General features: G+C 41.1%; 1 protein-coding gene across 1 annotated transcript in view; it reads left to right on the plus strand.

Moving 5' to 3' along the window:
• LOC114448341 (furin-like protease kpc-1) overlaps positions 1-12,018 on the plus strand; it is a 125,620-nt gene that overhangs the window by 80,737 nt on the left and 32,865 nt on the right. The window contains 1 exon segment of the mRNA XM_028425249.1: positions 7,594-7,707. Within this exon segment, the coding sequence (XP_028281050.1) occupies positions 7,594-7,707 (114 nt within the window).

Here is a 12,018-nt window from a genome sequence, read left to right on the forward strand (position 1 = left end):
TCTCTCTCTTACACATGCCAACCTGCATTGTTTTTTTTCCCCCCTCATTCTCATTCATCAGACGCAGCCTCCCTCATGTGTAGCATCTGTCTAAGAATTCATATATACAGGCATGAGGGTGTATTTAATTCTGTGTATTGTCGCAGTAGAATATTTCCAGTTGTTTTTTTTATGTTGTCTCTGAAGCAGCATTAAGATCACACCTTAAATTATTACTGCCAGGATGAACATCTTTTTATATAAATCATTAAAATAAACACAAAAAAAGTTGTTTGGTCAGACTCACATGCATTGCACTCATGGACATTTATTTTTAAAATGGACTTTCTCTAAATATCGACTAATACAAATTCTTTCTATTCCTGCTCACATATTTGATTGGATTTCTCTGTCCGTCAATCGGTTATCTCCACCTCAATGTTTTCTTGGAACTGCATTCCACATTATTGATTAATGTTCTTGAGTCTAATTATAAATACTCGAAAGTTTTCCTGCAGTCCCTCTTACTCTGCCAAAAAGAACGAGATTGGCAAAATATTGATTAGAAGTTATGATAAGAAGCCAGGAGGTACAGAATTTATGAAATTGCTCAGATTCATGAAGTGAGGCTTTTCTGCAGGGAATGCTGACAATATACTTTACAGTGCTTGTTTTTTTTTGTCTTCGGTGCTCTAACAGTGTCAGTGTGTCACTGTCTATCTGTCTCTCTGACACTATTCCTGGGCTGTCTGTCTGTGTTTCCATCTGTCTCCATCCATCCGTCCTGACGCTCGTCCAGCAAAACCATCAGGGTGAATCAATTCTTCGCTCATTCCGTTTGTCAGTCTTTCTGTCTCTGACTGTTTGTTTGTTCACTTTATCACCGTGTCAGCCCCTCTGTCACTTTATCTCTGTTTCTCTTCATCCATTCATCAGCCTGTCTGGCCAAAAAAGGAGCTGAACACTTGCTTTGCTGTGATTCCACTTCATGGTTTAGCACCTGCAGGTGTCTGCCTTTCTGCCCCTTCTTTTTTAAGTTAAGTATATTTGGGCCTGTCTGGAAAGATGGATTGTCTGCTCTTTCACCCCAGTCAGTTTGTTCTGTGATCAGATCAGCTGTATTGGGCCAAATCCTTTCATTCTACACACAGCAGAAATTAAACTGGATAAATAATATTTTAACTGCTCCTGCTTTACTTAATGCTAAATCCATGTAGATTAATAGCCCACCTATGGAAACTCAGAGAGTTTAAACATGAATATTATGTATTACATCATCCTGTCAATGCAAAAAAAGCCTATGATAATTCATTTCCTAATGTTCCTCCTGTCCCTTGAATGGAAAAGTGTAGAACAAACTCTGTGGGGAGTTAAGCAGCAATCAGACTGTATCCTCACCGGACCACAGAGAAAAGTGACTCACTCACTTTAATTGGTTTTAACTCAACTACTACGACACACACACATATACACACATACACACCCTCAGGCTGTGTTTGCTATGGAAGGTTACTGTCAAGTCACACACAACAGGAGTTGTTTATGTGGTCTATAATATATGTCATACTAACACGCCTGCAAATTTCTACCATTTCAACATGTTCATTGCAATAGTTGTGATGATTTCATCTACTTTGCATAAACTTTAAGCAGACTGTGAGTTACATTAGTGCCTTTTAGCTACCTTAATAGCCTACAATACTGTAGGACAGTGGTTATTTGTCTCCTAAACTTATGCAAAGTCCTGCAGTAAGTCTGAATATATCATTTCTTCACACAGTGAATTACATTGTGTGCACAAACATTGTACAATGTTCAAATTCTTATTAGGATATACACAAAGAGGAAACACAATTATGAATGCAGAGGGATTCAGGTAAACAACATATGATGCATGTCACTTGGCAAAGAGACATTCACAGTCAACATGCGAAATACTCACAATAACACATTACAAACACACGCATGCATGCATAGTACATGTACAGGTGTACAGAAATAGAAGTCAGGGCTACGCCGGTGGAGTGTGTTTAAAGGAGATTGCAGGCATGCAGTTATTGGACTTAGCCTAATTGATAAACCCATTAGTAACACTTGTTCAGATAACATGGGAGAAATCTCAGTCTGCTCACAGTCACTCCAAATGGGTTCACTTAGGCTTAGAGTGCAGCACATTAAGAGAAGATTACAGAGCGACGTGGAGCTTCTTGCCAGTCCACGCCTCGCTACTGTGAGATTGATAACTAAGGACAGCGGCTGAGGGAACATTGGACACTCCACAGCGTAGAGACACTCTGTGTGTGTGTAGTTCTGCAGCAGCTAAAATTTCTACATATTTTTTTTCTCTGTATGCATCTACTTGTGTGTGTAAGTGCATAAATATGTATATGTATGTGTGTGTGTGTGTTTGTGTTTCTGCGCCTTTCAACTAAAGCAGTGCTGTTGCTCGGCAGATGTTAATGCAAAGTGTCCAAGCAGAAGAAGTGCTGCCTGGGATGAGACAGTGGGGTTTAAACTGCTGCTTGTCTTGTACCAGCACATTATACCCTGCTGACTAACAAGCTCGACTGTTAGCGATTTCTCCTTCACTTACTGTTAAATAGAAAAAAGGAACAAGGAAATTGGACATGCAGAGCTTCAGTAAAGCAAAAATCAGAGTGAATGTAAATGCCTGAATCTCTTCTGGCTGCACATACTGTATGTATGTATGTCCATATTATGGATTGAAGCAATTAATGTTTAGCTTCTCCTCATCTCCTAAATTGGACCCTTTCAAGCCAACAAATTACACACATTTATGTAATTGTTTGCACTTTGTTATAAAGATTTTGACAATTTTTACTTTTAGAGTGGACGATACAGACAGGAAATATTTATAAATTGAGCAAAAGAATAACATGGAGGGACGAGCAGGCTAACCATGAGTCGAGCTAAGGACGCTAAGGCAATTCCAGCTCATAGGGCATGCACCCTAAGCATTTCCTCTTTGAGTCACACATGCCTGTTTTAGTCATGTTAGCAGTGAGGACTTTGGGCTGTCCACTGTCACACATGTCTTCAGTGGACTGCAGCACTGATGTGATGCCTGAATTGATTATTAAATTTGGTTAAATTCTTTTTTAATGACCCATTACTTCACATGTGAGGGCATCAAAAAGTCACAAAGTCATCACTATGTCATCAGATCTATAGATGCTGCTGACCAGATGACCAGGTTGTTTTTAACATACAGCATTTGCTAAAATCCAGTTATCCAAAAAGAATTATGTGCCTTGTGGTCCCTATAGACTTCCATTTTGGACTGTTGTTTACTAGAGGAATTGTAGAGAGTGATGCTCTTAAATGATGGAGAGCTCACAGTGTTTCCCTCTGGGTTCTGATCGCTCTCTTTTTTTTTTTCTCCACTCCCATCTTTCTGTCTCCTTGACTGCCCGTCTTTGGCGCTCTCCCTCCCTTGGGCTGGACACTTTGTCCTTACGCTCCTTCTCCTCATGCCAGTCCTCCTCCTCCTCCTCCTTCTCGTCCTCTTCCTACTCCTCCTCCTCTTCCTCCTCCTCCTCCTCTCTGCCTGGGCCCAGTGTGAGTGATAAATTATTCGTGGGCATGCTCAGAGGGCCCAGGGCTGCTCATTCCTGCACACAGAGGACTAGCATTGATCCAGCCTGTGGTTCAACTTAATTGGAAACCCAGTTACACCAGCTACAGACACACTCCTACACACAAACACAGAGCGCACACACACACACGCATGCACGACCATGCACTACTAGACGCACCATGTATGGTAAACCCCCTTTAATACACACATATGCACCATGGTACAGTACAGTAATACATCGGTGTACAGGTACATGGTTATTACAAATGTCAACATAATTACACAACACATACACAGACACACATTTAAATTCCCACATGCATTCATCCATTAAAGTGTTGCAAAATTAACATCTGCCTAAGTATCAGCTGTATATGTATTTTACATATAGCACATTAAAATCAAGGGATTAATACAAGTGCTGATCTTAAATACAAAAACACATAGATGGACGTAAACCTTTACACACACACTTTATATTCACTAAGCCTGCATTCTAAGCAGCACTAAAGAGGAGTAACAGTCCACAGTGAAGCAATATGGAGGCCCAGGTTTATCGATTGGTCTGAGACACTGACTATCATACAGCTAATAGATTACATCAGACACATCGGAGCAGCCCAGTCAATGAGGCCTGATCCTATTAACTGGGGATTTGTAAACAGTTGTGTGCTCACTGTGACGGCTGCTGTGCTGTTTTGTGAGCCTTGGCGAGCAGATGACGGCTGGAGGATGCTCATATACGGCTGCACTGTGCCCTCACAGACTGGTGATCAGTCAGGTCCTGCATCCATTCTGCTGTTTGTTTTTTCTGTTGTCTGCTTGTATTCATTTTACAAAAACAAGCTGCCGGAGAACAGGATAATCGATGAAACATGAACGCCTGTGTTGTGCCAGAATTTAAAGTTTTAGTGTTGTCTCATTGTGCGTGAGTTGTCGTACGGTGTGTTTGTGAAACTTGAAGGAATCGGGCCAGCGGTCTGAGGTCAAAACAGCATTTGATAAAAGCACTACAAACATGATGTGCACAGTCCTGGTCACCAAATTAGAAGATACAAATAGAGCTCTTCAATAAATTGGGAAGTTTTCAGAATCAGAATTTCTTTATTTATCACAGAGGGGAAATTCATTTTGTTACAGACATGCCGATCCAACCAAGAATAAAAAAAAAAATAAAATATGGCATGAAATTGAACTACATACTAAACATCTAAATACTTAGGTAGCATTTAAATCCCTTAGTTGTATCTAAAGACATAGTAAAGATTATACCAGTATGAATGTACAGTGTCTGAGTGACTGTTGTAGTTCAGAGTTCAGTAGTTTGATTGAGACAGGCAGGAATGACTTCCTGTGTCTCTCAGTGGTGCATCGTGGGAGTTGGAGTCTATTGCGGAATGAGCTCTTGTAGCTGGTCAGCACAGTGTGGAGCGGGTGAGAGAGACGGTCCAGTATAGTCTCTATTTTTTGGGCAACGTCCTCCTCTCAGACACCTCTGTCAGAGAGTCCAGGTCCTCTCCCACAACATGGCCCTGACCCTCATACTGCTGCCCCAGCAGACAACAGCAAGTTTTAGCACTTGAATAGCAATAAAATAGCATGTCCCTGGCTAGGTAGCAGGTTTGTGTTATGTTGTCCTCTGTGGGCAAAAGATGCAGCAGCTCTTCCACTGTTTGAGTAAAATGCATGTCTAGTTTTGATTGAGGACGAAGTCAGTGAAGATTATGAAAGGGTTATGTGTATTTTCTTTTCTTCCTATCTTCACCATCTAGTGTTATAGTTAGATTTTCTTGTACATTTGCAATTGGTGCAGAATGCTGTTATCTTTTAACAGACATATGCAAGCGTATTCCCTCGTCACTGGCTCTAGCTTCAGCTTCAGATTGATTATAGGATGTCGGTGTTTACATAGGAGCATCTGAATCGGCTAGATCCAGCCTATCTCTCTGTCTCTGACCTCTGTGGCAAACATCACATCAAGGTCACAGGCAGATTAATTTAAAACCAGTTTTTAACATATATAACATTGGCTTGCTTTTCATTTACATGTTTGGTAGATAGTAAAAGAAAGTGCCATATGCATGTAAAAAAATAACCTCACAAGTTAAAGGCTCGGTTCATTTTAAGTCCATTACAGCACAAGCAATACTTCTGTTTAAGCAGCAACACGGTAGATGCTGGTCGTGGGGTTTTCACATTAATTCTGTGGCCTAAACCTATTCACATGTCCCTTCAGGGTCTGTGCAAGAGGAGTAAGAGAGAGAGAGAGCGAGCAGTGCTGTGTTCTCAGCCAATAGTGTGTTTTTAAGAGCAAAACGACTTTTCCAAAATAAATAGATCTGTGTCGCGGACTGCTAGGAGAGAGAAAAGCCCTCGGTTCAATAATTAATTCCCGAGTCGAGGGTTTTGGAGAGCCGCTGATTGGGCTGATTTTTTTTTTTTTATTCTGTTATGATACAAAGGAGGCCGTTTGAAGTAATTTGTCCCAGAGAGAGCAGCTTGGAATACCATACATGCTTTGATTTAGCAAAGCAAATTTAATTTTGTTTGCTTTATGCAAACCAGCCGGGGCCGCGGGGCTTTCTCTGATTCCACCAGAGGGGTGATGGTGGTGGTGGTGGTGCTGATGATAGAGGTGGGGGAGTGCACACAACACACAACAGAATCATGCTGCTGCCGCTAATATAGAATACAGAAAACACACTCACTCACACACACAGACGTATGCAGTGAGCAGCAACAGTTCAAAAGTACAAAGCTTATTCCCCCCTACACACACACACACACACACACACACCAATCCCTTTGAAATCAAAGCTTAAAATAATTGTTTGTGCGTTGTGTTTTGTTTCATTCTATCCGTCTATTATTAGTGTTACTGGTATTATTCCTATCATGTTGTTTTAGCTGCTTGCTCTCACTGCTTGCCGGGGTTTTGTTTTATGCTGCTAATGAAAGCTTCTCTCCCCGCTTTTGTTCTGCTTCGTTTTTTTTTTTTCAAATACGTGAATGGAATACATCTGTTTATAGCTGTGCCTGATATTCCCGAGATGTCTAACACCCAACAGCACAATAATGAAGTGGCTACTTGTGGGTTTTTCTTTTCCTCGTATCATTGTGCAGATTTTTTTTTTTGCCATATGAAGACACACCTTCATTTTGAAGCTGAATACATGCATGATGTGTTGCAGTTATGTCATTAATGATTGAGGCAAATTATGTAGTGCAGCTTCAGTTCCACTCTATGCTACTGTACTGGAGAAATTACTAGTCCTAGTGTGTACAGATGTTGAGGCATCAGATACAGGAGAAGGAGCTGCTCAGAATGGGTGGCCGAGCAGTTTTCTTATACTCCATTCAAGTCATTTTCTTAGGGAACAATAATGAGTGGATAAAGCAGAAAAACCCAATTTCCTTTATGCTTTTTATATCCTGAAAAAGCCCTCATTGACGACCCTTTGGTCTTTTGTTATAGAAAACTGAGCTAATATCCTCCAGCTCTCTGCGCAGTTTAAAGGTCTTAATTGGATTCCATTAGTATATTGCTTGACATGACACTTGAGTCTGCTCTATTAGAATTCCCCTGCCTGGGATTAAAAAGAAGACTTTCTCTACATTCGACTCTCTAGGCTCTTTTGTTAAAGTCTCAAATATTCTTTGTTGGATTCACAGTTTTTAGTGACACTATTATTAAAAATGTAAGCTTGACTTAAATAGGTGCTTTTATGTCTGGAGGACCTGCTGTTATAGGTATGGCAGTGTCTCATTTCAGCAGTTTATGTATCAATAAACCTTTGCATTAATACAGTATGAGCTTTATATGCGATAAAATGTGCTGTAAGCCTCATAAAGCAGTCCTCTAGCTTCTGTCTGCACAAGGCTTCAGCTCCCTGCAGGTTTCTTTTCAGAGTATCATGAAGAGTTGAAGTGTTTCCTCTGTGGTTTCGGTCGATGTACAACACAGGCCGAAGGAGGGATGCGTTTGATGATATTCTGTTTTATGTCTCTTGCCCCAGTCCTGAGCTGACGTGGAGGGATGTTCAGCATCTCATCGCCAAGACAGCAAAGATCCCCGACCCCGAAGAGCCCGGGTGGAGCATCAACGCTGCAGGATACCACGTTCACCATAGGTACTGTAAAACATCCATGCCAGTATTGAATAGTTTGGAACACAAGAATGTTTTGACCATTGAGGTTACATTAGAGCCAATCAGTCCCAGCATACACAGCTTAGTGAGCTGATAGATGTATTATTCAACGTGAGGCTGAAACACTTGTCTTGTTACTGTGAGATTCTTTGGCAGCTCGCACTCGAGACTTCAGAAAGTTCCTTCCTCCAGTCGAGAGCACAGCCCCTTTACCACCATAACTAAATGGGTTCGCTGTTTCCCTTTGTGTTGACCCTTTATGCTGAGCTAATTAGCTCTAGCCACATATTTAGCACAGAGATGCAAGGGTGGTGTTGATCTTTTCACCTAAGTTTTGGCAAAGACAGCAAATATTATCAGAATCATCTGATATCAGATGTTGTTGGATATACAAAACAAATCTATTCAGGGTAGCCATTAGCATTGCTGCTGTAAATGTTTCGCTTTATTATTCATAATGAATTTATAACTTGCCCCGGTTTTTAACTTTGCCTTTAATGTAGTCAGAAAGGTTAGTAACATACTGTGAGGAATGGTTCTTTGGCTGTGAAGCTCATCGCTGCGTTCAGATACAACAACAACAACAGAAAAACACTTCTTACAAATGCGTTTTACTAACTTAAACTTTAAATTGGTTCTAGCAGGTAATAGTAATAACTCTACACCATCAATCAGAAATTAATTTGCAGCTGATATTTGTTTATATGAGCCATCAATAATGATATATAACGCTTTAATTGAGCAATACCAGTCAACTTAGATAAGCTTATTTGTTTATCTGTAAAATAATAACAAAGTTCTTTTATGGATAGATTTATGAGATTTATGATTAATAAACTAATTATCTCTGTATGAGCTCTCATTTCAGTTTCAGATACATGAAATTGTGTTTAAGTTCCTCCTTTTTTTGACCAAACATAAAACTGTTAAAGGCCTTTCTTAGAAGTCTTCATACCAGGGTTCTGCCAGCAGACCTGCATCGTTTTTGGTTGTAAAAAAAAATCCCTTTCTGACCTCATTATCTTCATTTAAGCAGAGTGTTAAAGGCTCTGATTGGCCAGCTTCTTGAGGCAGATAGTTTGGACACTGTTGTTTAGTTGGCTCACTGTAATGACTTGTGTGGTTCTTTTGGTAACCTTGATGACCAGAGGTTCAGCCTTTGCGGTCATAATGATCTGTAATATTGCATATACATATGTGTGTATATATATTTAAATGAATTCTTGCATAGGCAAGTTTTCTCGATTAGGTAATAATCAGATATCGTCTGCCGACACACACACACGCTTCTTTTATGTGCTCACACACACCTACACACTCTCCTTACATACTGTAAAGCTTTTCAACCACAAAAAGCAGCAGTCTGTTTTATGACAGTTGAGACAGGTGATCTTGTCCGAGGAGGAGTGTCATTGTAATCCTCTAATGTTATTATCACACCCACGGCGTGTCTGAGTGTCCGTACCTACAGTGATTTATACAGGCAGAGGAAGCCTCTGCCTCTCACTGTACAGAGCAAGACTCAGAGAGAGAGAGAGAGAGAATGAGACGTGGGCTTGTGTTCTTCCAGACATCGTATAAATGCTTTTACAATGCTTTCACAGTGTCTGCCAGGCGATGACATATCGGTAATCAGTTATAGTGTTTGTGATGGTTTTCCTCTGCTCTTTGTCTCTCTCACCTTAAACTCATTCGTCCTTCCTGTCTTTGTACTTTCTTTTCCCAACCTTTCTCTTTCCCTTTTTTTCATCTTCACTGTAATTCCAGCTCACTCCCTTCCTATTCCGCTCCTCCATCCCCTCTTTCACAGCATGCCGCATCATAAAATAGATTGTAATTACTGTGTTGCTGTGAGAAGAATGGATTAATTAAAATATAATGATGCCGATCACACCAGCAGGCGTCTGTTGAAATCTGTCCATTTAGGGGCTGTGGCAGAGGACTTGTAATGCCCTGATCATACTGCCGCGGCCACACTAATTATAAAGAATGGTTTATTGCATGGGAGAGGACGGATGGACTAGACAGTGCAATCAGCACAGGGTCACTTACCATCTATGAGGTTGTTACAATACATTAAAGATTAGATATGATACATGTAACGAGAGGATGCATGTCAAAAAAAATGAAAGATAGGGATTCATATTTTGGCACTTTTCAGTCCTGAAAAACAAATAAAACATGTCTCTGTTTTGTTTGCTGTTATCTAATATGGCACGTTGACCACTATTTAAAGCTGTGGTGTGCAGGTAATTGTCAATGCTTCATTAAAATAGTGCAGGTGATAAAATTTGTATTTTTAAGGTGATTATTTGTTATGTATAGATAAATCCACCTAAACTGGTGGCTGGTCAGTGACAGGGCCTTTACAGGTCCCTGTTGGGTCCGTAGCTGGACTTTGGAAGACATCCCCCCTTCAGCTGGGGCTAACCCTGCATGGGTTTCTCCACCTGGTGTTCTGGCTTCCTCTCACATATACTAAAGATGTGCATGTTAGGGTTGACTGGAAATTGGCCGTAGGCGTAGCGTGAGTGTGACTGGTTGTTTGTCTCAGTGTAAGCCCTGCAATAGACTACTGCTTCTCTCCTCTCATCCATTGATAGCTGGGATAGGCTCCGGTCCCCCTCTTGACCCTGTAATGCTACACAAAGCGGGTCAATAAAATGGATGGAAGCCTCCTGAGGCCATGTGAAGAAGTGTATATGATATCTAGTCATTGTGATGGGACTATGGCATAACCATGGAAACGGTGGAGAAGCTTGTTGTAGCTGAAAGAAATTTGCCCTGGTTTACCATTCTAAAAGTAACATTAGTCTGTTGTTAATCCTCCATAGTTTGATATATTGAACTGGATGGAAAATATGCAATTCTTCCAATCAATCAGTTAACACAAACTGCTTGTTCCTCTTAAGGCAATGAATATGTTCCGAATGTTTTTTCCCTCTCTCAATAATGACCAATAACGACTTTTGGATACAGTTTTTACTATAATTTAAGCACAGTATTATATAGCATGAAGAGATAGAGAAAATATAGAGCTGAATACTTTATCTTTCAAAAGTTACGTAGTCGTGCAGGAAAAATCAATAGAGTTGTTGCGTGTAACCTCTTTAAAAGTTTCTCAGGGAACATGTGCGGATTGGGGACAGATGGTTGGCTTTGTAAAAGCTGCAGGAAAAATAGCTTCCTTATAGATGTTGAGTGCATTGGTATTGATGTGTGTGTATATGTATGTGTGTGTTTGGGGATTTGGGTTTGGGGGGGGGGGGGGGGGGGGGGGGGGGGGGGGGTGCCCACATCCCAGAGTTCCCATCTGTTTGACCTCCATATAGACTGGGAGCTTTAGAAAAACTCTAGGAGCGACCCCCACCACCCCCATCCCACCCACCCGCCAGCTCCCACTGCCATGACGACAATAAACATGTCAGCCGCCACACGCCAGAGCAATCTGCAATCAGATTTACTGTGCATGAAATATGGTGGTGCTTTTATTGGTCCAAAGACTTGTCACTCATAATTTATAGGCTGTTGCCGGGCCGGGTGTGATGTCAGCCGGCTCCCAGCACCCTCAGGAGAATCACAAGAGAGAGAAAAGGGGGAAAGAGATATGGGTGAGGGGTGGCAGTTGGTTGCTGAATAGAGATATAAGAGGACAGAGAAATGTGTGTGTGTGTGTGTGAGAGAAAGGGGGGGGGGGTTGGAGTTGGGTGGAAAGAAGGAAAAATAACACACATCCATCCTGTTCTTCTCTGTGGCGAGTTTATCAAGGTGAAGGAGTGAAAGTGTCAGTTTTTTCAGGGCTTCTACAAATGAATCTCCCTTTTCACTCCTCTGCCTTCCTCTCCTTTCCTTCTTTCCTTTCCTCTCCTCTCTCCTTCTTTGAACACTGACACCTATTGATCACATGGTCAGCGGAGAAAAAAATAATCTGCGATTCACATCTCCACTCACTTGAAGCCTCTCTAACCTACAAATAGAAAGTGGAGGGTTTGGTGTTAGCAGCTTTGCACCAGAGGGGATGACATACGGAGAAGAAGCAGAACGTCCAAACAGGCTTAATTTCACTTAATCTCTTCTGATAGCACAGGTGAAACTACAGTAATTATCCAGTGTGAGATTTATATAGAGAATAACAGTGGGGGAATAGATCAAAGGAAGGCTACCTTTGCTGCAAAAAACAAAGTGAATATCATGGAGAATGAACGAGTGGTGAAATGGAATCTTTAAAGAAAAAAAACTATTATGGCGTTAAAAAATGAGATAGGATTCAATCCCTCTTTTGAAAAATGATCC

This window comes from Parambassis ranga, chromosome 16 (assembly GCF_900634625.1).
Source record: "Parambassis ranga chromosome 16, fParRan2.1, whole genome shotgun sequence".
Taxonomy (NCBI): domain Eukaryota; kingdom Metazoa; phylum Chordata; class Actinopteri; family Ambassidae; genus Parambassis; species Parambassis ranga.